The sequence below is a fragment of the Parasteatoda tepidariorum genome, chromosome 6, assembly GCF_982258835.1.
Source record: "Parasteatoda tepidariorum strain Cologne lab strain chromosome 6, Ptep-v5.0, whole genome shotgun sequence".
Classification (NCBI taxonomy): domain Eukaryota; kingdom Metazoa; phylum Arthropoda; class Arachnida; order Araneae; family Theridiidae; genus Parasteatoda; species Parasteatoda tepidariorum.
The window spans coordinates 53773882-53800986 of NC_141760.1; the positions used below are offsets into that span (position 1 = coordinate 53773882).

At 28.4% G+C, this 27105-nt stretch overlaps 1 protein-coding gene across 1 annotated transcript in view; it reads left to right on the top strand.

Annotated features, from left to right (window-relative positions):
- The window catches only part of LOC107453030 (uncharacterized), a 28342-nt gene extending 3446 nt beyond the window's left edge, over positions 1-24896 (top strand). The window contains exons 3-15 of the mRNA XM_016069725.4: positions 3772-4031; positions 4644-4665; positions 6132-6672; positions 7965-7993; positions 11706-11815; positions 14300-14449; positions 18001-18097; positions 18904-19041; positions 19148-19347; positions 21268-21401; positions 22944-23069; positions 23160-23285; positions 23905-24896. Of these exons, the coding sequence (XP_015925211.3) occupies positions 3772-4031; positions 4644-4665; positions 6132-6672; positions 7965-7993; positions 11706-11815; positions 14300-14449; positions 18001-18097; positions 18904-19041; positions 19148-19347; positions 21268-21401; positions 22944-23069; positions 23160-23285; positions 23905-24493 (2522 nt within the window). The 3' untranslated portion in view covers positions 24494-24896. The remainder of the gene's footprint in view (positions 1-3771; positions 4032-4643; positions 4666-6131; positions 6673-7964; positions 7994-11705; positions 11816-14299; positions 14450-18000; positions 18098-18903; positions 19042-19147; positions 19348-21267; positions 21402-22943; positions 23070-23159; positions 23286-23904) is intronic.
- Positions 24897-27105: the final 2209 nt, after the last annotated feature.

The window sequence follows — 27105 nt, forward strand, 5'->3', positions numbered from 1 at the left end:
CTGAAATTGTTATTTGCACAAGTTAAAATATTTTATGAGGAATTAAATTTTTCGCGGAGCGAAATTATTGAAGTCCTCATTCCTTCATCTGAAGTTTCTCTAAAAATCATTTCCTTGGGATAAAACTGGTTGACCTTTATACAGGGATGAGATTTTTTTCGCTTTTTTCTCTCGAATTTCAGCCTTTTTATCAAAAACTCAGATTATCTAAAAGTTTCTTTTTTTTTATTTATTTATAAATATCCCCTTTTTTTTAAAAAAAAAAATTCAGTCGTTGAAGTCAAATAATTATATTTATTTACGATTTTCAACGAAAAACAGAAAATTCAAACTACGTCCTAGCTGCTAACCCTTCCGCAATGTTTACTTATATTAGCTATTTTCTCCGATTTCACGCACAGAAAATAAGATTTTCCGTATTTTTTATCCGTCGGAGGGATAGCTCGTATTTTCGTAATTTAGACGTCGCTGCTTCTTGTATTCTGGAGTGAAAGCAAACAAAAAAAGCGAAAAAAATAGAGGTGAAATTGCGGTGAAAATATTTATTTGCTCATTCAATTAATCTTGTAAGTTTTTATTTATTGTGTAAACAAAAAATAATTCAAACAAGCTTTTTAGAAATTCCAAGTCCAGACTCTGCAAATATCTCGATTTTTATTCACGCGATTTTAATATCAATCATCGATTTTCGTATTTACCTGATTTAAAAGTTGCGCATTGCAATTCTGACTTACGCTTTTTAAATATCGTACATTATGACTCGTATTTACGAGATTTAAAAATCTAATATCGTGTTTTGTATTTTTGAATTTTTAAAATCGCGATTTTATTATCAATCATCGATTTTCGTATTTACCTGATTTAAAAGTTGAACGTTGCGATTCTTATTCAGGCCATTTAAATATTGTTGTACATTGCGATTCTTATTTACGAGATTTAAAAAATCAATATCGCGATTTGTATTTACGAGCTTTTAAAACCCTATGTAGCTACGCGAGCTTAAAATCCAATATCGTGATTCGTTTTTGCCGTTGTAATATCTCGCGATTTTAAAATTATGCATCTTGATCTAAAAAGTACGCATCATGATTTGTATGTTCGCATTTTTTAAATTCGATGTAGAGTTTCATATTCACGTGATTTAAAAGCCTCATATCGGGATTTATAATCACATGGTTTACAAGTTTAAAAATCGCACTTTTTTTGTCAAATTTTTGTTTATATATATATATTCTTGGATTTCCTCTTTTTTGCTTTCTGACTACTCTCATCCCTGTTTAAAGTATGTTACAACAGTTCAACATTTTACAGTTGTTTTATTGTTTAAATCTTTGATAGCATTATCTTTAGTGCACTCTAACTGCAGCATGAGGTTGTATCATTAAAAAGAGCTCTCTAAATAAGAGCAGTAGTCTCTCTGGGATTTTTTTGACAGGTACTTATTTTGTGAAAAGTTAGACATAATATGTGAATATTTAAAATTATATTAAAAAATCAACGCAAAAATATGGTAAAGAATTAATATATTTTCAAAAATCATTTCTTACTTATTATTCATAATCATTTATGATTTATTGTAAAAGTCATCCCCACATAAAAAAGATAATTTTGCTGTTGTAAAATTGTGGGCTGAAAGTTGCATCCGAGTTTAAAATTCCATGAAAAATCATTGTCCATAGTTAAATGTTAACTTGAATTTAATAAAAAGATGTAGTTAACAGTACTAGCACTATTTTCATTATGAGAACATTTTCGACTAGGTCATACAGAAAAAAGTTTCACAGTGAAAAAAATGTTCCATAAAAAATAAGGTCTGTTAGAATAAATTTACAATAGTGATTAAGATAATGTTTAGAATAATGTTCGAATTTTGACTTCCTGTAAAGCGTAAAGAGGGAGTTTGTTTTATTTTAAAAAACTCCGCAAAAAAAAGTTCACTTTGTTATGGTGTGAGCGACCGATTAGGTTTACAACATTACACTACCTGGCCAAACTTGTGCTACCTTTTCATAAAAGACAACTGGCAAAAAACTCCTCGTTTCCATAGATTGCAACGAGAACGGGGTTTGCATGAGAACTTGCTTTGTAAAAAGTATTTTGTGAAACTATAATTTTTTCTAAAGTTGAATTTGTGAATGTACCGTACCGCTAAGCGTTAGTAAACATATCCTGGGCAGACTCCTGAAGATCTTTACAATAATATTTTTAATACATTTTAATCCACTTATTTGTTTTGCAAAATTTTTTGTTTTGCTATTTTTTCGTGTTTCCTTATTTGACCTTTTCCGCATTTGGTGTAGAGGTTTGCCTGTCACTGAGTTTTGATAGTCTCCCCTAAATGTTTTCTTCAACACAAAGTGTATAGAAAAATTTTGTACCTCCCAAGCATTGTCGTAAATAGAGGTGGTCTTTCCGGGAGGTTTCACTGTATAATTAAAGGGAAAAAATCAGCATTAAAAAAACTCATGGTTCAGTATTAAGTATTCTAGTTTCAGTTCTTCAAATTTCCCTTTCCATGTGTTTTTCAGAGCATAAACTAGCAAGTTTTAAAATTTAACAAACGTAAAAACTATTTCTAATTACGCATGTAAAAACTTTGTTGAAAAACAGTTTTCCACATGATACTTTGCCGAATATTTGGTCAACTGAATATTCGGCAAAAGGGCCGAATACCAAATAGTGACTGAATATTCATTACATCCCTTAAAAGGTGCTTTAAATTTTAATCTTTTGAGAAAACAATGAATTGTTGACTATTAAACATCAGAAATTATTGCAGAGGGAACCTAAAAGCTGTCATTATCTTCATAAATAAGTAAAATATATTAGTTTGATTATATTTATTGCAACAAAAAGAGAAGAACAAACTAAATTTGGGTGATTTTTATTCAGAAGAGGAAAATAACAGAGAACCTCAGGAATCGAAGCATTAATAGCAACTATTGCTGAAATCTAGCCCACAAATATTACATTACTTTGTGTCAAGGTTTTAGTGGAGAATAAATTGGGAGTTTTTACAAACTCGCTTTTAACTCTTTACTGTGGAAGATAGAGAAAACATGTTGTTTAGAGTCCACAATGTCTTTACAACAGTTCATGAGGATGATTCATTGAGTGTAAAATATAAAACATTCATGATAACACAATATTTGTTGTCAGTAAATTTCCTTGAGTAGAATTTAAAAAATAAAGACTGGCCTGACATTGAAAATGATACTGTTGAACTACTATTTTCAAGAAAATCTAATGATAAAGGTGTTATGTTTGTCTTTCCTACAAAGAAGACAGAATCTAATTTTGTTGCTTTTCAACTGCTAATTTGTTCCCTGTAAATATTTTGATTTGTAAACATTTATTTTATTTATTATACAATAAAATGGATAAATAAAATTATAATTAGTAATCTTGGCATTTTCTTTGTACAAAAAAGAATTCAAAATCTCCTCGGTTTGTCTGTAAAATAAGAACTGCTAGTCATGCAATCATCATGCAGTTGATTTCCAAATTCTAAACCTATAATCTCCTTCAACCCTTTAAGTAATTGTTGGAGTGGCAAAAAGTTATATATATTAAAAGTGATATTTTATACGTGATATATTTTATGCATTTAAATCTGTTTTCTTTAATTATCTTAAAATGAATTTTCCCCCCTTTTGTTAATGTCTGTTTTAGACACACATGTCTATAATATCATTTATCTCAGCCATTGGTAAATCATACAACATTCAAATTATATAGTAATTAAATAATTAATTTTTTTTTAAATTCTAGGGAAATTGAAAGAAGATGAAGCTGAGGCTGTGAATGAAGAAGAGGAAGAGGAGGAAGAAAAAAAAGTGGAGAAACAGGAGGAGGAAAAGATTGAAAAGCAAGAAGATAAAAGTACAGAAAAACAAGAAGTTAAGAAAGATGAAATACCCGAAAAACAAATAGAAAAGCCTGAAGAAAAACAGATAAAGGAGACTGAAGAAAAACAAGTTGAAATGCCAGAAGAAAAGCAAGAAGACAAACAAATGGAAAAGCAAGAACAGGTAATACTTCTCACATAACAATCAAGCCAATTAATTAAAAATAGCAAACTTTTTTCATTGAGCAACCTTTATTCATTATATATTCACAATTTTAAATTAGAAAGTCACATTTAAAAATAATATATGTGGTTACCTTTGGGACATATAGCAGTTATTGAGATTTAAATTGCAGTTTCTTTCATATCTGATCCTGATTCTGACCAATATTTTTACCTCAGAACTGTTTTAGTAAATGTCATTAACCATAGGATCCAGGTTAGCACAAAGTACCTGAACCTTTTTTATAGCGACACCAACTAGATTTGATGGAAAAGTGGCTTACATGGCTATTCAGGAGTTTCATGCCATTTTAATATTAATGCAAAGACATTTATTTGATTTATTTTTCCTTTTAAATAATAGCAGGCAGCAAAAAGTAAGCATTTATTTTCAAATAACGCTTGCAAATGTGTTGAATATTAAATTGATAAAAATAATGAAAAAGAAAGTTTAATTAATTTTAAATATGAATTATAATTTTTGATTTCACTTTTTTTGTTATGTTTTACTCATAAGTAATCCTCATTCATTTTAAGTATTGAAAAACTTATTTTTGATTTTTCTTTTTTGTAGGGCGAAGAAGAAAAAGAGAAAGGTATGCTTTTAAAATTTTGCAATTATTTTCTCTGCTACAATGTTACAAACTTATTATTTATGGTCTGGGGTGCACAGAGCTTTAGATCTAAGGTTACTTTTTATTTTTTACGGAGATATTAAGCTTAATTTATGAATATAAACATTTCATTCAATGTAGCTCATTTTTTTGTATTTTCTTTAGTGGTTTAGGAATAAAATCTTTGCCTTTCAACCTATTAATAGTACTATGTGTGCTAAAATGTCTTCTAATATATTTATTTTCCTGTGTAAGCCACTTCCTCTTATATAACAAGCCGAATATTTCACATTTAAGCAAGTTAGTGTAGAACTATGTTCTTAATACATATCTTAATTAGACTCTTCCTGAATAACAAAGAGAAAAGCAGATTATTTGGCAAATACTGGTGATCGGGCATTTGTAAGTATCGTAGACCCTTAACTGATTAGGCAGCTGGTTAGGTTAATATGTAGCATTCGTTACTAGAGGGTGAGAAAATATATGTGTTTTTGTTATCTTGACATATATATATATATAGTTTTTAGGGTGTTAAGTAAGTGTCATTAAGATAATCAATGGCTTGTTTTACAAAACTCGCGTTATCTAATAATTCTCTTTAAATTTAAACATGTAAAATGTGTAAATTTAATTTCATTAATTCTAATGAGCAATATTATTTCCTAAAATCCATATTTTATTAATTCTTAAACGATAAAAAGCTCTGTAATTATAAAATAAGAAGTAGTAATTTACTCTCTGAAGAATTGTGAACTGATAATGTACTCAATGAGGTGAGAAAAATTGATTAAGAAAACAGACAAATTAAGTCAAGTTTTTACTTTTTTTTCTTTCGTGTTTGCAGTTTTGTTGAATCAAAACTTTTTAACATTAAGTCCTTTCAATTTTGCTAACAGTTTTTTACTATTATTGTAAGCAGTAGCAATTTCATAATAAAGTATCTTTTTAAAAGTTAAATAATTGTTTATCTGTTGTAAGAGGGTGTAGTTCTATTTTGATTAATATTGTGAGTGTTAGTTTCCCCTTGCTTGTGCACCCCTACCTTTGTACACGTTACCAAAATATGCAAAATTATATTTTTCGGGAGTGATTTAAATTTTTTTTTTTTAGTATCATTATTGAACAATATTTTTATACAAAAATTATTAAATTCAGTTATCCGTGAAATATGTAATACTAATTTTCTAAGTAAACAAGCAGTTCTTGGATATCAAAAGAGTGAACACGAAGTACAAGTTTTAGTTTTATATCACTTAATTATTAACTAAATTTTTTAGAACCTTGGGAAATTAAGTTATTTTATTTTAAACAGCAGATATTGTAATCTTTGCATATTTTTTAGTTGTGGATAATTTTTCCAATTTCGATGTTTTTATATGTCATGGGCTATTAAAGGCTGTTAATGTAACTCTTTATTTAATAACACTGCAATTAAATTTTAACAATAGAGTTAAACAAGGAAGATGCCGAAGATGTTGAAATAGAAGAGAATAATGCGAATGGAGAAGAACAACAGAAAAATGTTCAATGTAACGGCAATGATGTAGGAGATGGAACTCTCAAGGACACACTTATGGATGAAGGACGTCTTTCTCCACCAAAACCGGAGACTTCTCCTGTAATTGCTCCTCTAACTGTAGAAGATGTAATTAAATTGGATACTTCATCTACAATAAAGGCCAGTGACAATGACTCTTTAATAGTAAATCCTGATGATACCCAAAGTGATATGGATTCATCTATTAATGAAAATCAATCAGTTGATGAACCCATGCAAGAAGATACTGAAGATCAGGCTCAATCCAATTGTCACTCTGTTCCTGATAATGCAGAATCTCAGATTAATTCTGAAGAAAAACCTTCATCACTCAAAGGCTCAAATTCAGTTTTGGAGGAGGCTTCAGAAGATAAAACAATATCTTCAGAGGATAACATACCCAGCGCTGATCAAACAACTGATAGTACTACTGCTACCACCAAGCGAAAGAGGTTCGTTTTTACATTTATAAAATATCAAGCTGCAAATTATGTTTGTTTCTGTTTGACTCCAAATCTTAAAAAAAACTTCATTAATTCAAATTTTTTTCTACCTTAAACTACAGTTTAATATATGTCATTCCAAGTGTTTTGCACTTAGTGCAAATTTTTCACTAGTCATATTTCTATTTATTTAAATGAGGATTTTATATCCAAAATATTTACATTAATATAAGTAGATCAAAGGGTATGTGATTATGTGTATCTTTTCACTAAGTATTAAAAAAGCTTATAATTGTACAGGATTGCTTTTAATTAGAGTGTCTCACATGATTTCAAGTTGTCACAGTAGACGTGCTGTATCTCCTAATACTCGAGAAACTAGAAAATCCAGTTCTGTTTTGGAGTCCCGTACAGTTTCATATTAAAAATATTTAATAAAAGGAAATAAAGCATAAGTTTTTTATTATTAAATTATTGTAATATTCAGTATTGGATCATTCTATTCACTATTTCATTTATCTTTCATTTTATTCACTTCTCGTTATAGTTTCAATTAAATTTAGATATCGAATTTTTGGCATAGGTCTTCACTTGGAACTTGATGTTGAATTATTAAAGAGTGAAATCTTTAATTATAAGAACTTGGGATGCAAATTTGAATAAACCTGATAGCTTTCTCTGTTTTATTGGAAGTTTCTGTTTTATTAAAAGCCACATAACAGTTAACCGTTTCTCAAATTTGATGTTACTTGTTGTTTAGATTGTCCAGATTTTGTAGGTACTTGATATCTGTTGGAAAATTATTTGAAACTGTTGATATTTGTGTATAAGAAAGAAGCTTTGCTAAAAGATGTGTTTATTCTGTTAATACAGGCATTACATTTCTTTACTATTAAGGGAAATATAGCTATTTTTTAATTACTTACTAATACTTAGATTAATCATTTGTTAAATTGGTAGTAAAATTCAATTTTATCCACTTCACTCGACCATTGGATTATAATCTTGAAAAATTTTTCTTTTAATATGTTTTTGAGACATTTTTAGTTGTGATGATTTTTCATTGTTCTGAGTATTTTTAGATTTCTTTAAAATTTACACGTTTAATTTAGTATAGCGAATTCATTATTCAAGTCTATTGTTTTGAAGGAACAGTATTGAACAAAAGTACACATTTCAGTTATAACTTTTTTTGATTAACGACTTTTAATTTTTCAATACAATGTTCTAAAGTTTTATGATGAGTGTATTTTAATTTTTGTTATTTCTATTATTAAAAATTTTTTGGTGTTATGTTTCAGCCTTGAAGAAGATAAATCTGCTACAGAAGGTATGGATGAATCTTTTAATTTTAAAATTTTAAATAATTAGTGATTAAAATGTCAGACATGTGTGTATCCTTTGAACATCAGATGAACTGACAGAATATTGAAGGAAAGAAATTTTAGGGAGAATCCCCAATTTCTGTTCCAATGCATGCTGAAAAAACAACTGATTTTTCTTGGCTTGAGTTTAAAAGACTAAAGCATTGTTTGGTTTAGAAAGTAGTGTATATTTTAATTGGAGAGCATACTATAGATTGTATTATAATACTCATTTCCTTTATTAAATGGGGTCAAGTGTGGCAAAGTGGGTATATATTTAAAAAAAACATTTATTTTCTCCTTTTAAGTTGAGATGATTATTTAATATTTTTAGAGACATTTTACTGGGATTGCAAAAAGCATTTTTATTTCAGTTTTAGAAATTGATATAAAAATTTAATTAATCTGTTTATGATAAACTTTTAATGTACATTATTTTAGGCTGTTGATGAACTTTCTTTTAATGTCATTAAAACTGCCAAAAATTATTACTTTTAGTTCAAACTGGTAGAGGTAACAGTACAGATCTATATAGAAATTTAAGAATAAATTTCAAAATTCTATTATTTATGAATTGTTTTCTGATGTGGGGTAAAGTGGGTTTATGGTTATGCTTAACTAACTGTTGTATGATTAGGATATTTTTTTTTTTTACTGTGTTAACTTGTAAAAATGTCTATTGCTTTATTTTATAGTGAAATAGCTAAAAAATAGTTTACTTGTTCTATTATAACTCTGCACTGTAATTTTGACACTTAAAACATATATTTTAAATTTTGTTTTTTTAAAAAAATAAGAAATAATATAACAGACTTAGTACACAATTAAAAAAATTCCTTAAATAGCATATTGGTACAACTTAGTAAGCATATTTAAAGATATAGATGAGTTTACATGCAAGTTTCATTCTTTATGGGGCAGTTTTTTCGTGGAAAAGATCGCAATTTTCTTAAAACAATTAAATTTAAAAAAAAAAATTTATGTGTTATAAATAGTAAAAGCATTTTAAATTACCACTATAGATATTAATTTTAGCATTCTCATTTACATTTCAAATAAACCAAAAACTGTTACAGTTGTCTTGCACATTGATGAAATAACGTTGAGTTTAGCAAAATGTACTGCATCTGAAGTAAAACCTTATTTCGATAGCCATGAACATTAACTCCTCTTCAATTTAATAATACAAAGAGAAAAAAAAATTTTTTTTTAGCTTTTTTTTTATAAATATAATTGTGATACATTTATTTAAAAGCATTTTTATTTCTAAAAAAATATTTGCAAATGTTTTCAGTGAAATATATAGTAAACTTAAAACTATACCCACTTTACCCCAGTACAGTGTGTATAGTTCTGGGTAAAGTGGGTATATCAAAACATATTCTTTTGAATGCATTACTGTTAGAAAACAATCGAACAAATAAATAAGTTACGCTTCATATTTAATGTATATGAATACAATGTATATAAAATCCATAAAAATTTTCAGTAAATTAAATTTAATGGTTTGTTTTTACAGCCTTCATTAAAAAAATTCTTTATTTCATACTCACTTTACCCCACCTGAACCTGTATTGTAAAATTTTAATTTTGAAGTTAGGTTCAATTTTTAAGTATGAAAGATACCACATTATTAGATATCATTTCCAAGTACCAAGTGATTGCTCAGTGACTAGACAAAGTTGAAATTGAGTGTCTGGGTAATTTCCACTAGTTAATAGCACACAATATTCAGAAACATCTTATTACCAAACTGGAAATCTTTATTTTCATTTAAATCATTTAATTATAGAAAATCTTATAATTTTGTGGTTACATTTCTTTTAAGTGGAAGCGATTGTTGGTTTCCCTCAATCCTTATGTCATTATCATTTTCATTATTCAGGAGAACTAAAATATCATAGTTGGCTACAAAGCGTTCACTATACACTGATGTTTTAAGTAAATAGAATTATCTGATTTAGTAGATTATCTTCATATTTACCAGGCATATTTAAATAAAGTAGTTATGTGGTATAGTACAAAGTGATAATAATAAATAATTTAAGTTATAATTCACATACATTATAAAACACTCATCTCATCAAAGTTGAAGGGTATAAAACTGGTTACAGATTCCACAAAAAGTAAATAAATTATTGAGTTTTGTCTCCCTCTTGCATATATGCAGGTTAAGGGATTTCATGCTGGAAATAAGGCTCTTAAGATCATGGTGCAATTGATTGCACTCTTTCAGCAACAGCGTTTTCAGATCCTGAATAGAATAATTTTTGTATTTTATATCCATCGTTGAACAGCCGAGGACTTTGTTACTTGACAGATTTAACGTGCATCAGTCACCATTTACTTCGGCCGACAGGGATCAAACCCACAACCTCTGGGACATAGACCCAGTGCCCTACCAACCAGGCTATTTTGCCCTTATCCTGAGTAGTTTTTTTTTAATATCTGTCGTTGAACGGCCGACCTTTTTGAGTTTGCTTCTACTAATGTTCAACTCTGTAACCTTGTAATTTTGAACCAATCCAGAAGACAAAGAAACTCCTGGATCAATAGCCACAGGGGTATTGATTTGTAATGGGAACATGAAGGACTTAGCGACTTGACAGAAACGTACATCTGTCACCATTTACTACACGGGTCTACTCCTTCAGTCTTCGGCCGGTGGGGATCAAACCCACTATCTCTTGGACATGGGCCCAGTGCCCTGAATCAGATTCAGATTGAAGTTTTCATCACCTTTTCTACAGCATCCCAGAAGGCATGCTTTAGGTCAAGTGAGAGATCAAGTTGGAAAAAAAAAGAGGGGGGAAAAAAACACCAATGAGACTAGCTCAATATGACTGTGACCAAATATTGTTGTCTATTATAATAAAGTCAGGGTAATTACTTCCCAGAAATGGCAAATTTAAGGCATTACTCCTATGTCTTATACCAAATGAACTTTTAAAAAATATGAGGACTTGTATAGCTATTCCATTCAACGTTATGCCTGCGTATACCACAAAATCTGGTCTTTATGTCATTCTAGCGGGCAATTAGCTCATTCTTGCTTCTTTTCACATGGAAGGCATAAACCATTTTAAACATAGTCTCAATTTTGAACACTAGTTTATTTTGTTTCATGTTGGAGAATCATTGCACAAATGAGTCCTAAATTATTTTTGCAGCAGTTATTATTAGTGTATCATTCTCAAGCAACGTCCTTGTTATACTTGAGAACATACCATCATGTCAGAGGGATTACCTGTTAATTCAACTGTAATTTTTATTTTCTTCACCCAATCACAGTGAAAGAAAGAAATGTTATTTTTCCCCGAAGTTACTCTAAGCCTCTGTGCTGACAAGTTAATCTGTGCAAAAAAGAAAGCTTGCTGCTGAGAAATGCTAACTACAAAACTTATTATTAAGTTGAATTTAATAATGGCTGAGTTTTATCATTTTTAAGCAAATCTGAGTTGAAATTTTTTTTGTTAAATGACACATATAATAGAATTAAAAAGTTTTGAAAATGTTTTTAAACATAAACTTTATAATCTAAATAAATTGAATATACAGGTACTATAAATTTACTAATTTTGTTTGAGTTACATAGAGATGCTTGTTTGAGTTGTAATTTGTTTTAGGCTTTATCACTTATTTTTACCATTTTCTTTAAAAGTCCTTATGTCTTTCTAGGTGATAATGTTAAAAGAGTATCTGCAAGTGGAAAAAATCTCTGGGTTAGTGGGTTGGCAGAAAAGACACGTGCTAATGATTTAAAATCATTATTCAGCAAATACGGTAAAGTAAGTACAATTGATTACATTTGTGCCAATTTAATTTCCTAATCGATAACTCGCTTATACTAATAAAATTTAGTAACACCACATTATTTTGTATGAAACCAATTTTAAATTGACTTGGTTCAACAATTTTTTTCCTGGCTACCAGTCTTTGTTTAACTGTGTAAAGAAAGAATTCGTTTAATTAAATAAAATGTTTCACCAGTTAGAAAGAAATTTTGGTTTTTTAGTTAAGAGGATGAAAATACATTATGTGGTCACTTCAATAGGTATTTCACATTTAAGACCAAGCTGGCGGTTGGGGTTATTAACGAACTAATCAAATCTTATTAGTGGTTATATAGTATACAAGAAGCTTTTTTTACCCAGCTTTAGCTTTTAGTTATAATTTTTTATTGATCATTAAATTTAATTTATTTCCTCAAAACATTATAGCAAACAATATATGTCATTTCAAAGTAAAATTTCATTAAAACATAGGTTTTAGATTGACTAATGCATTCTCCTTCTAATTGAATAACTTGCGTATTTTAATACAGTTGGCTGGAACCAATTTTTGGCTTTCAGCGGGACTGGCTATAAAAGTGAGAAATAAGTTATAGGGATAAGTAAAGGATCTGATAGATTTCGACTGTAGTATTCCACATTTTTTGCAAAATGTAGAACGAGTGAAAGGTATGCTTTTGTGATGACAATCACATCTGAATAAATAAGAATTAAGAAGTATATATTTCTGAATAATAACTGCATAAGCATAAAATAGGTGAGTTTTTTTAAAAATAGATACAGTAACTTTATTTTGTGATAAAATTATGGCTAGAATGCATTAATAAAATAAATTTTAATAATTTTTTGCTGTTACCAATCGCAGATTGTCTAGGCAGAGCTAGACAATCCCCATATTTCATACTCATTTTCAGGTGCCTTAGACCTTCAGGTCAATCGAAGTTGCTCCGTTCTCTTTACTATGAATGAAGAATAATCTTATTCAGTATAAATACAGTATATGTCTCTTTTAAAACCGTTAAATCTGGTTTTTGCCGTAAAATGAAGTTTTTTTTTTCTCAATGTTTTTTTTCTTCTTTTTTTCATAATTTAGTTTTCATTATAAAAACTTACGTTAACTTTTGTAAAATTAAATTAAGCATAACTAGATTTTAAATTTGTTTACCAATGAAATGAAACTTATCAAGCAATTAGAATTTTATACTAACTCACATTCTTAAACCTAGGAGCTATTTGTTAAAGATTTTTCTTTCTTGGAATTTTAATTTTTTTATCAAAAACACATTTGAGCCCTGCTTTAACTCTTAGCTTAGATAATGGAATTCTTAAGTTTGATGGAATGTTTAAAGATTTGTTAGATGTAACATATATCCGTATTTACAGTAATAGCAAATTGTTTTTTACAATTTCTATAAATTATCAAGATGCTTAGCGTTATTAAAAATTGTTTAAGGGTGCTTTAAAAAAAAAAACAAAAAAATCGGGGTTAGTAAAAAGTGCTTGATATTCTATCTTCCAAAAATAGATTTTTTTTTCTTTGCTGTTTTGATTGTCCTTCTAAATTACAAAAATGCATGATTTTCAGTTTTTTTTCTCTGGCATTAGTTATCAGAAACTAGTTATTTTATCATGATTATGTATAGTTTTTGAATTTTAATGATTTTATGTTAATAAATTAAGAACTGTAAATGATAGAAAAATCTATTTTTAATTGCTGCACAGATTCTAATAATGATTTTTATTTATTTAATTTTTTTTGGGAGGGGGAATGATTAAAAATATTTTTTGAGTGTTTAAAGACTACTTAAAAGGTGCTTATGTTTTGTTGAAAACTCTGGTTACACACCCTAATTATACGGTTGATTTTTTTTATGCAGTTTGCATAGTTGCCAATTTGTGCAGGTTTTCTTAGTAGCAACATAGTTTAAGTTTTGATATCGTTTTTCAAAAGAGAAAAACAATTATTTCCACCCAATGACATCAATAATTCTGAAATATGTATATAAATCTATTAATCAATGGACAGTTCCAATGAGTTGGCAGCTATGAGAATGAATGTGGCACAATATGTATTTTTATTTCGTTTCATTCCAGGGAATTTTTCCTGGTTAAATAAATTAATATCTGGGTTAAAAGAAAATTAGTTGTCAGATTATTTCTTAAAGAGTTACCAAATATTCTTAGTTTGAGATTCATGTATTAGTTCTCATTTTTTATTAGTGACCAAATTATTTTTACTTTTAGTTTAAAAAGATTACCATTGGGTTACTATCCGTACAAAATTTGTTATTATTTTGAAAATGAATATTTGATCATTAAATTTAATCCTGATGCAAAATATAAAAAAAGATATATATATTTTTTTTTATAATTAAGTAATCTTTATATTTTACTTTCCCTTTTGCCTCTTAATCAACGAAAAAAGAAAGTATGTATATTTATTAAGAATTTTTAAACAGAATTTATATATTTTTTCTTTAGGTTTCTACTGCCAAAATTGTGACTAACGCTAAGACACCTGGAGCTCGTTGCTATGGATTTATTACAATGGCAGTTAGTGATGAAGCGACACTTTGTATTGAGAAATTAAATCGCACCGAACTGCATGGTAGAATCATAACCGTGGAAAAGGTTACATTTTCTTATTATTTTGATATAAAGCTTGCTTTTGGTGTTTTCATGTATAAAGAATTATTTTTAGGTATTTAAAATTAACTCTAGGAGAACAACTCTACTCTGTATGTAAATTATCCAAAAATTTGCAGATTTTCTTTTAAGGCATTGGAGAGACTGTGGCTTATGTCATCTGGTATTTTTATTGACTCTAAAAATCAATTTTTATTGACTCTAAAAATCATTGTCATTTTTATTATTTTTTTACAGTTTAAAAATGTTTTCATCTCTTTTCAAAAAAAAAAAAATTCTATTATATTTTTTCTTTACTTTTTTTCTATAGTGAAGTAGTTGTTAAATGCTAAGAAAATAAGACTAAATTTTAAGGAAATATTTGTTTTGTGTATCCAATTAGAAAATTGAATAAACACAGAAACTTTAATGTTGTGCACTAAACAGCTCTTAAGAAAATGTGGTAAAGTACATCACAGTTTTATGAGAAAGATAGTCGTAGGAACATTACAAAAAATAAGTTCTAATAAGAGATTTGTCTCTCCCATAGTTGCATTGCTAATGCAAATTAGTGGCACCAACTTTGCATATTGCCAAATATTCAAAGTCATAATTCCAGGTTTTTCATATTATCCTTCCGGGTCTAAAAATTAAGAACATGGTGTATGATCTTTCTAGGAAATATTGTGGAATTCTGCATTTATCTAGACCAGTGGTTACCAACTGGTGGCCCCGCGGAACCTTTTTTTGTGGCCCGCAAACTAAAATATATTAGTTGTCATTTTTTTGAGGAAAATTTTTGTAAGAAATCTATATAGGTTTAAAATACTTTTCTTTTGTTAAGAAACAAACTAATTTCTTCGTTTCTGTGAAATTTAACATACCAACGGTGCAAAAAAAATTTATTTCTCGGGTTTTGCAACCGAGAAAATATGTATTCAAATACAAAAATAATCGTGTATGATCTTTTTTATTTCGTTTTTTTTTCTTGTATTTTGTGAATATAATTTACATTTGAATATCAAACATCGACTTACTTAATCTTACCATCGTATTTATCTAATTTAAAAGTTACATATTGTGATTCATATTTACGTGTTTTAAAAATCTTACATCGTGACTCTTATTCATGTGATTTTAAAATTAATTTTGCAATTTGTCTTCATATGTATTTAAAATCCAGTAACGCGATTCATATTCACACGAATTTAAAATCTAATGTCACAATTCATATTGTGATTTGTATTCACCCTTTTGTAATATCAAACATCTTTCTCGTATTTTTTCATGATTTAAAAGCTACGCATTGTGATTCGTATTCACGTGTTTTTAAAATCCAATATTTGGGATTCCCATTCACAAGATTTTAAAATTCATACATCATATTTCTTGTGACAGCTGAGATTTTTCTTAAATTATTTACTGTTGAAGTGGTAGTTTAATTATAATTCATCATTGATGGGTAATTTAATTGTAAGTCTTATTTCAAGAAATTATGTTAAGTGCAAAACATGTATGATATTGATTTCTTAACTCAGAACGCGGTTTATAGTGAACTCCCGGATAAAGTGAACGAAATGTTCGATCCCGTGCCTTGCTATACACATGTTATTTTTTGTGGATATAGTGAACCAAAAAAGTGAGGAAGTTGGATGTAATGAACTTTTTTCTGTCTTCTGCTGATTTTTTTTTTTTTTTTTTTGTGGTAATAATTTTGAAATTTTTACTTCAAAATAAATACATATACCAATTTTTAAAATCTGTAGAGAGGAATGTAGCGATAAGCATTTATTCTTGTTTGCTTTTATCTCACTTTCCCATCCCTAAACAAACCAAGTAGATGTTTCCAACCCAGGCAGTTGATGCACCTGTAAGATGTCAGTGGGATCAATATGCATTTTCTGTCAGAGGGAATGAGTAATTATTCATTATTGGTCAAAGGGTTGGACACTAATATGTGTTGATAAGGTCCTCATTTCAACTCCTTTTTGCTCTCAGTTCAGTTAAGAAAATCCTGAAAACAAGTATCTCAAATTTAACTATGGCGAGCAGTAAACGTAAAACGTTCTCCATTGATGATAAAATGGACATAATCAGAAAAATTGAAAATGGATGCAATCAAGCTGATATTTACAGGGAATATAAACTATCAAAATCTGCAGTTTGTAATATATGGAAAAATAGGTAATTAATAATTTCTGCTCATGAAAAAAATTTAGATGGTTGAGAAAAGCAGATGACAAGAATAAAGAAGCATTACAGAAGTGGTTCACCAATCGAAAAAGCCGCAATTTTCCAGTATCTGGATCAATGTTGGTGAATTTGCTAAGCGATTTTATGAGACTACTTTTATGTGTTCGAATGGAAGGTTAGACAGGTTTAAAAAGCGAAATAACAAAAATTCAGAAAAAATTATCTGAGAGCCGAGAACTGTTTTCATATCTGATGTTGAGGATTGCTAATCATCTAAAGATTACTAATTATTTTTTGTACGCAAGAGGAAGAGTAATGAAAAATAATACATTTTTTGAAAATAATACATTAATACACAATAATACAAAATATTTTTAGAGCGAATTATCCTTTAAACTCTCTTCTGTGATTTAAGAATTTTTATTATTATTATTTTTTTAATTTTATCAATTTAAAATTCTAGTTGAAACAAACCAGTTATTGGCGAATTTTTTTAATTCCGAAATGACAGAAAAATCAGGAGTATTTCTTTCCTTTATGATGACCAAGAAAAGTATCTTTAGAATATAATTCTGCAGAAAAATATTTTTTTTTGCTCTCATATTTTTTTCAGCTATTTTATTGTTTCAACTCTTTCCTTACTCTGTTTTTTAAGTTTCAAATCACTAATATGAAGATGAAGAGTATAATAGTTTTGGTTATACCTATTTCGAATAATGTTATTATAATGCTTTTTTTAATTTATTGTTGCGTTTTTGTTGGAGAAAATAGCAACTTCGTTAAGTCATGAAAAATTCTTGGAATTAGTCATGGAAAATCACGAAAAGTCATGAATTTAAGAATCTAAAATGTAGCAGATACCCTGTATAAATTTTTTGACATAAAATTTCCAGCGTTTTTCACCTTGTGTCACTAATACCCCTGACACCCTCTATCAAATTCAGGTCTTTAGATTTGTGTGCCAATACTTTCACCTAATTCTGTCACAGTCCAAAAAATTCTGGACATGATTAGGTCTATGTTAATGTTCACTGTCGTTGTTCATTTAATGTGCACTGTCATTGTGCATTTCCTTGTTTTTTTAAAATTCTCCTTGGTATTGTTTTGTAGTATTGTTAAAAATAAATATTTTTCTCTTTACTGGAATATAGAATATTTAATATTGCCCCTTCTGGTTTATGGTTTTCTTTTTACAAAATGTAATTTTGAAAATTTTCTCAGATAGTAATACTCTAGGATAGTTATAAGACTTTTAAAGAGACAGATCTTTTCTAAAAGATTAATTTTATCAAGATTCTACTTTATTTCAAATCCTTGAAAAAATTTCTTTAAGTAAATTTAACTGAAAATAATTAATTTTGCAGACTACAAGAGAACCTACTGGCTCCATTAAAAGAACAGAGCTTAAAGCAATTCAGAGCAAAGCAGCTCAAAAGAAGTCCGAAACAAAGAAAAGTGAAGGTACGTTGGATCATCATTTGATCAATCAGTGTCAAATCATTAAATTTTGTCATGCAAATTTCCTGTTCCACTGTCACTAATTTAAATTACAATAATTAGTTATGCTGAATATTTATTCCTTAACATGTAAATAAGAATTTATTTTATGTTTAGTTGTATAGAATATAAAAGAAATAAAAATATCTGAAAAAAAAAGCTAATTATTTTTTTTAATTGCCGATTTTGTTTATTGTCGAAAATATCAAGCTAGTAAAAAAATGAATAATTAAATTTTACAAAATTTGTTAAAATTGCAAATGATTGCTGCAGTTTATCTTCATGGTTGCCTTGTAGTTAATCTTCACTAGATAAAAAGCTTCTCAAGTTAGTAGCCTTTTCTCGATCTTTGAAAATTTAGGCATCCTGCAACAAACCAAGGGATTCTCAAGTTTTTAGGGAAGTTATTTTATTTCTACACTTTTAGTGTGATCTAAAATAGTGTTGAAGTACACTTGTTAATATTAAGAAGCAAAAAAACTTTTCTTTGCAATTCTAAGTTGGTCTAACATAGTTTGCAAAAGCTTACATATGTATTTAGTGACATTTTAAGAGCATATTTTAGATAACTCTTTTCCAAGGTTCTTAATCATCTGAATTAATTACAGAAATGTTGAAAGTTGCATGAGTTACTTCAAATAACACATCTCTAAATTCAAATCTATTTGATGTCAACTAAGCATTTATTGGTTTTGTTAATTTGTTACTATTTATTAAAAATTCTTATTAATTTAAATAATATATAAAATGACTTTAATAATTTTTTTCAGATAAAAAGGAATCTGACACTACTAAATCAGCTAGTAAAGATTCAAAATCTACAGACAAAAAATCTGAGAAAACTAAGTCAGCTGAGAAACCTAAGTCAGACAAATCGAAGAGTGTGGAGAAAAATGATAAAAAAGAAGGTAAAATTTAACAATTTTACTTTTTAAAAAAAAGCATATAGTTTGTTAGTTTGATTATAGATCAATTGAAATTATTTTTATGTATCCTGTTCTCTTTATTTGAAAGATGGCAAAAAAAGAACACCATCAAAAGAAAGAGATCACAGATTAAGAGATAGATCAAGAGAGAGGAGACGCCGAGAAAGAAGAACAAGGACAAGATCTAGAAGCCGTGAAAGATTTAGAGGAGGACGTGGTACCTTTTTCAGGGGAGGTTTTAATAGAGGTTTTGGTGGAAGAAGACCCTTTGGAAATTCACGCAATTTTGTGAGTTGATTTAATTTGTGGTATTTAGTTTTCCTGAGAGAGAATAATATACTTTGATTTTTTAAATATTGGCTTGTAAATCTACCATACAACCAAAAAGTAACTACTAGTAATATAATTAATAGATAATGTAATTTGTAAATAATAGATATTATTATAATCATTACGTTATATTTAATAACAAGTTCTAACGCAGAATATGTCCCCGGTTTTGTTCATGTTGACTGCAGATCATTATTTTTATCAAAGGTAAAAGAAAGTTGTTACAATATAAATGTTCTCTGAGTTTAAATATCTGGTATCTAAATAAGTTAACTCTTCCATATTTAAAATTATTCCTAAGTTCAGAAAAGATTAAACAATTTTGAGTGCCACTTTATTCTTTATAACTCAAATAAAATGTGAAGCAGTGTTTTCACTACAGAGCGAGAACGCGAGAATCTCGCATGTTTTTTTCTTTTCTCGCAATAAAAAATGATAAACGCGAGAAGTTCGCGCACTCTATTAATCAGTTTCAAAATGCGCGAATTTTGGAAAAAAATTTCGTCTTTCGCCATTTTGAATAAAATCCGTTTCACTTTTCTTCCTTGAACTTTCATTATTATTTTGAACATCGGTCCTTGTTATCTAGCTTCCCTATTTACCAGTATTATTCAGAACTGGTGCGAACAGTAGAACACCCCCCTCCCCGAACCACGGAACCCTTTCAGAGCACATTTCTCTGCAACCATGTGTTCACCGTAGGTAAGGTATCTTCATGTAAGTCGTTTACATTTTTTGTGCATGAATGTAAGATGAACAAATACCTTGTTAAGGCGACATCTTCTACTCCGTAGCGAACAAATGAAAATGAAACAAATGTCCGTAGAAACGGTCAAAACGAAACAAATACGGATATTTTTTAACCAAATAAATATAATAGCTGTTGAAAAAGTAGATATAGAACATTTTCCATATGATGATGCAGCAAAAATATTCAATTAGAAGATTTTAAAAATTTAATTTAATAATTTAATAATTTTAAAAATTTAATAATTTTTTTTCCAAATCTATTCGTGTTTTTTTAATTTGTAAAAATCTCACTTAACTTTTTGAAATCTCACCCTGTTTTTGAGAAAGGGTGAGAAATTCTCTCCCATTTTTTTTCTGTAATGAAAACACTGTGTGAAGTTATGCATATTTCTTTAAATTTAATGTTTAACAAAAAAGTATTACTTGTCCTTTGATAACTTTGTGTCTGAGTCAAGCTTTTATATTTTGAACTTCAGTAATTCTATGTAATTTTAAAATTGTTCAGTTTTATTTATTTTTTCTGCTTAAAAACTATTTCAATAATATTAAAACTGTTCTACTTATTTATTCTTATTATCCATTGATATTTTGTGAATTTTTTATGTGTCTCAGTTCTTGAATTATTTTTAAAAATTGAACTTCTTTAATAAAAACTTTTGCTTCATTACAATTTTACATGTAGTTAAATATAACAAAAGCAAAATTTAGTCATTAAGTTATCAAAATTTGACTATTGGTGGTAGCATCACAATTAAATTTTTCGAATGCACTTGAATTGCAACAAACATGATATTTTCCGAGATGGGATTAATAATTAGACTTAAATAAGTACCAAATAAAAACAATTTTAAAACCTTAATTAGGAAAGGAAATATGGGGTCTAGTTAATGAAGAATTTTTTTTTTTTTTTCCTTTTTAAATTTTTGGTGCTGTAATTTCTGATCATATAGCACCTGTTAAGAAACAATTATTGGCTTTAATACATCATTTTCAGTAGAAAAAAAAGTAACATTTAAAATCACTTGTTTGATGAATCCAAATATATTTTTTAATAAGTATTTATTTGTATTGCAACCAATTGACTGTAGCTATGCTATAATGCAATAAGTAATATATTTCTAATTTTAGGAGAATAGATTCAGGGAGCGTGAAAGATCTCGGGAACGTGACAGAAGATTTTCTGATGTTATTAGGCAAAGAGAAATTGAACGACAAAACAGGGAAGAATCAATTCGATTAGAAAGAGAGAGAGAACGTTTAAGGTTGTTAATACATTTGTAAATAAGTTGTATGGTTTTAATTGCTGTTGTTTGTTTACAAAGCTTTTGAAGATAAGTTAGAAAAGTAGTAATTATTTGTGATAACTTAAGAATTATTAAACAGATCACTAATTTGTATAAAATTAAAAAATGCAATCTAAGTAAACAATTGTTCTAGACTAATTAAGTTAATCATATATATGATTAAGAATCCTTGCAAATATTTTTTGCTTTATTTTCATTTTTACTTTTAGCTCTTTTTTTATTGCTACTTAATTTAAATAATACCATGTATCATTTAAAAAAATATTTACTTGAAACAAAGTCAATATCTTAACTTTTACCATTTTCTGAATTTTTTTCTGTTATCTTTTCTAATACATTTTTAGACAATGCAACCTCTTTTAATAATACTGCGGGGTTGCCACTCCACAGGGAAAACCTGGAAAATGCAGGGAATTTAAAAATCATCTAAAATTACAGGGAAAATGCAGGGAATTTTGTTTTTTTCTTTTCTTTACAAACTGGGAAAATACAGGGGATTTTGTTTATTTTTGTCTTTTAAAAAATGATGACCACTCAAAGCATAATCTATGGGATATTGAACCATGATATTTCAGCTGTACTAAACTATTTCATTTACTATAGCATTATTTAAATATGTTCAGCTATTTTTCCAGCAATAACTAATAAATATAGTTAGCCCAATATAGCTCATACAAGAGCACAGTAATTGTTGTTTCCTCTTAATATATTGTGTATAATATGTACAGGGAATTTTTTTCCAGATTTGAGTGGCAACCCTGTACTGCTTGTCCCAATCATCACTACCTTATAGTGTTATGTTTCTTTATTCAAAAAAATAATATTCATCAAATTAAGAAGTTTTTTTTTTTTTCAATTTTATATTTTGAGTATCCTTTTCTATGTATGTATGTTTTCTTGCATTTTTTGTGGTTATGATTCATAAAACCACAAAAATGCAAGAAAAGTTTTTAAGAGTAGGGAATTCAAAAAAGTATTTTAAATTCTTCCGAATTTAGGAAAAAGAGATTTTTGATGGCAAACAAAAAAATATTTTGCAAAATAGTCATTAAAAAGCTTTTTTGGCTGAAAATGTTTGCAAAAAAACAAGTGTATTCAGATTTTTTCATGATATTGAATCATGATATTCAGGTGTGAGTCTCATGGGAAATATTTGCTTAAATTTTTATAATGAATAAATCACCCCTTTTTGTGAATTTTGTAATATCGTTTCTTTTACATGAAATATTTTCCTTTTGGCAAATTTTGGGTTTTCCTCTGTTTTGCTTTCTAACCCAATTTTTTGGGTTATGTTTATTTAATAATTCAAACATACTATCACAGAATTTTCTTTTTTTTTGTAATTTTTTTACTTCAGCTTAAAAAAAAGTAGACTGACTTTTTATATCTATAAATCTTAAAATGTTTTCTTTTTTCTAGTTTGTGTATATAAAATGCAATGTTCAAAATGTATTATAGAAAGACATTTCTTGCTAACTTTCTAAAATATAATTATTGTAGGATTGAGAGAGAAAAATTAGAAAGAGAGCGAGCAGAAGTCCTTAGGTTGGAAAGAGAAAAACAACGCCTTGAACGTGAGCGCTTGGAAAGGGAAAAGGCTGAATTGCGAAAGAGAACACAAATGACGTAAGACCACTTTTCTTTTTTTTCTCAATAAAATGAGTACTTTAATTGACCAATAATTGCTTTAATATCATGCTTTCATCTCTTCTAAAGGCTTGAAGAAAGAAGAGGAATCAAACGAAGTTTTGATGGCCCACTTAAAGAAGCTGATCCTTTTTGGGATGACCGAAAAAGGCATTCTAATACTCGAAGAGATTCTCCTGTAGAAGCCATTAGCACGTTAGTTAAATATTTTATTAATTGTTCATAATTCATTTGTGAACTGCGAGCATCATAAATAAATAATATGTGTTGAATATACTAATTAATTAGAACACATTACACATTTTCCAAATTGCAGAAAACAGATTCGAAAGTATCTATTTTTCATACAAACTAAACTTCTTTTTTTTTTTGGTTGATGAATATGGTTTTGATTCTTATAATATTATTGGTAGCTGTTTACAATTTAAAAATTAATACTATTTTTGGCATTATTTTTTAATTTTCTTATGTAATTTTTATTAATTAGAATAAGTAGAACTTTTAAATTACGTCAAAAGATTTTCTGTAATGTGTAACTTTGAAATTTAAAATAGGAAAATTTTATCTTTGTGTTCTTGCTAAGTTCAAAATAATGTCAAAATGCATTTTAAATAATATTATTTATACTTTTTAATTACAGCTGTATGATTTTATTAATGAAATTATAATATTTCATTTGATTTTTTTTTCTGTATGTGTTTCCTTGCAATTGTAACTTCAGGAGCCACCATAGTTATTTCTATGACTAGATCATAAGTTTAATGTTATTTGTATGATATGTTTTCAATCTAATTTTTTTCTCCTTGCTTTGCAGCTATGAAGATTTTGGAAGAGAGCGTATAAGCTTTAGAGAAGGAAGGGGTGATTTTGATAGATCTAAAAGTGGTGCTATTTCTCCTCCTTTTAATGCATCTTCTAGAAGAGAGAGCAAACGTGAGCATGAAAGATCACCTTTTCACCGTGGAAGAGGCTCCCGAGATGTACCTGATAGAGGAAGAGGTGACTGGAAGGGCAAACAAAACAGAGACCGAAGTTTTGAAAGAGGGGAAAGAAATAGCTTTAATGAAAGAAGCAGAAATTTCGAACGACCACATCCTTGGGAAGGTAGTGCACCTGATAGAGATCAAAATAAATTTGGCAATGGTGCTCCATTACCTAATTCCCAATGGGCACCTGTTAACAAAGCGCCTGAAAATTGGGGTAGAGTTGATCAAGCTCCTCCTCAAGAACGATGGGGTGCTGTAGATCGTGGACAACCTGGTTTGGGCCATCCACCAAATATTAGACATCCACCAAACCAAATGAACTTGTTTGGAGGACCACCTAACAGTGATTTAATAAATCCTTTGGGGGCTCACTTTTCTGTTGACCAATTCAATCCTAACTTGATACGTCGATTTTAAATTAACTTGAGGATTGCCTTCATTCCTTCTACAATTAACTGTACCTTAAAAGATGTATGTTTTTCTTTTCACATCGTATGTTTATTGAATTCCAATGTTTGATGTATTTAGTCTTCAAATCTAATAACATCATGAAATATGCTTTGTTGTATATGTTTTTAAATTTTTCGTTTTGTTATTATCTATTAAATGTTGGAATTTGAACCCAATTACTTTAGAAGTTCTTTGCAGTTTTACTTATATTTTGCCATTAGTTTTTTAATTACCAAAATATTTTGTTATTAAGTATGCCTCTAGATCAATTTCATTAAATGCTCTTTTGAGCGGCATCTTACACATTGTCATGAGTGCATTGAAGTCATTGTAAACAATCTTATGTTATAATAAATGTGTATAAATTTCACACTGTTGATTTTTTAAACTTCCGGCAGATGTAAGGAATATATTCATGGAGCATCAAACTGTTACTAGTTTTATCTTATTTAGAAATCTATCAAATGTTCATATCATGTATAGTTACAATGAAAAAATAATTTTACATTGAGTTACTGATTCTTGGTACTATATTTCTGAAATTGAATTGACTCTCATTGCTTAGATTTAAGTTTTTACAAAAGAAATAACATGCTAACAAAAAGAAAAATCAAATGTTTTTCTTTTCCTCTTTTTTTTTTCTTAATAAATCAAAATTAATTCAAATTTGTCAAGTCTTTCGTAAATTTGATCTTTCCATAAGTATTTATAATGATGACGTTAAGAGAATTGAATTCGTTGAGAAGAGAATTTCAATTCATCTGCCGAGTATTTAATTTTAAGTATTTTGTTAAAAGGGGTCATTGATTAAGAGGAACTTATAATAAGGAATCTTTTATTGTGTAGGCATGGATGTGATATCAGTTTAATATTTTTAATGTATTTTAGCATTATTTTTGTTCGTGTTTGCAGATTTCTTCCAAAGCTTTTTCGTTGTAATACCGAAAATATTTTGTTCTCGTGAACTTAAGCTTTTGTAATAAGATACTCCTGAACCACTATTTTAATTTTAAATAATTTTGGTGAAAAAAATCTCAGAATGATGATACAATTCTAATCAAAACTAACTGTAAAATTAGTTTTAAGTCATTTATAATTCTTTGAAGTATATTTTCCTCATGGAAATACTATTTAGTCTATATTAGTAATAGCAACAAAAGAAAAAGGTTGTGGCAACTCATCAGTAGTTAGAGCTTTGTTCTGGAAGAGTGGCAGTTCAATCCTCGAATACTTGTGGAATCTGAAGTCTTGTGGTTGGTTGCTGAGCGGTACAGAAATCTGAAGAAAATTTCCTTTCCCTTCAGATTTATGCAGGGCTGATTGTGCTCCGGAGAAAATCCGGATTTTTCGCTAACAGTGATCCGGAGATCGGAGATCCAGATGTTTCAAAAAATCATTGATCACAGAAGTTTCCGGAAATCCAATTTTCAAAGGTGGAACTTAAAAACACAGTTTATTTTATTTGTTCGTAAGTGAGAGCCAGAGAGATACTTTATAAGCTTATATTCATGATTAATATTCATTTTTTATCAGTAAATAGTATCAATCAGTAAATCATAAACTCAAAAAAGAAAGACATATTTGTAAATTTTAATTGCTTCTCCAGGTCATCATAGGTATGTGTAAAATTTTAAATATATTTTAAGTAAACTAAGAAATATTGAGAAAAAGGAAAAAAACCATGTAACTCAGGAAATTTTCTGGAATTTTGACTTTAGCTCACAATCACCCCTGTTTATGTCTAAATTGTGGGAGTGACCTAACTACAGGGTATCCGCGCACCTAGAAGGTCATGAATTTCAGTATTGAACAAAATTTATCATGAAATGTCTGGATTTTTGCTATTTTTTTTTTAAAAAAAATCTTGGAAAGTCATGGATTTAGGTCTCCGAAAAATCTAATTTTTAAAATGGAGCCCCTCCCCCAATTTCATCTTGTTCCAAACATCTGAATTCCTAACAAAATCACCACTCAGTCATATTTTATTAGAATATAAAATGATTTTATCATGTTCTTTAAAAATTATGGTGTTCTTTCAAAAAATGAAAGAAAAAACATCATTTCTAAAGCGAATTATCTTTTTAACTTCTGTGATTTAAGAATTCTTATTATAATTTTTTTAATTTTATCAATTTAAAATTCTAGTTGAAGCAGGCCAGCCATTGGCGATTTTTTTAAAATTCTGAAATGAGAACAGAAAAATCAGGAGCATTTCTTTCCTTTCTGATGAACAAGAAAAGTATCTGCAGAAAAAAAATTATTTGCTTTTGTATTTTTTTCCAGCTATTTCACTGTTTCAACTCTTTCTTTACTCTGTTTTTTTAAAATCTGTAAATATGAAGATGCAGAGTATAACAGTTTTGGTTATACCTATCATTTCAATTAATATTATTATAATGCTTTTTTAAATTTATTGTTTATTTTTGTCAGAGAAAATAGTAACTTCGTTAAGTCATGAAAAATTCCCTGGAATTAGTCATGGAAAATCATGAGAAGTCATGAATTCAAAAATCTAAAATGTAGCAGATACCCTGTAACTAATGAGTACCATCTATCCAGGGGCGCTCTGAGTAAAGTTG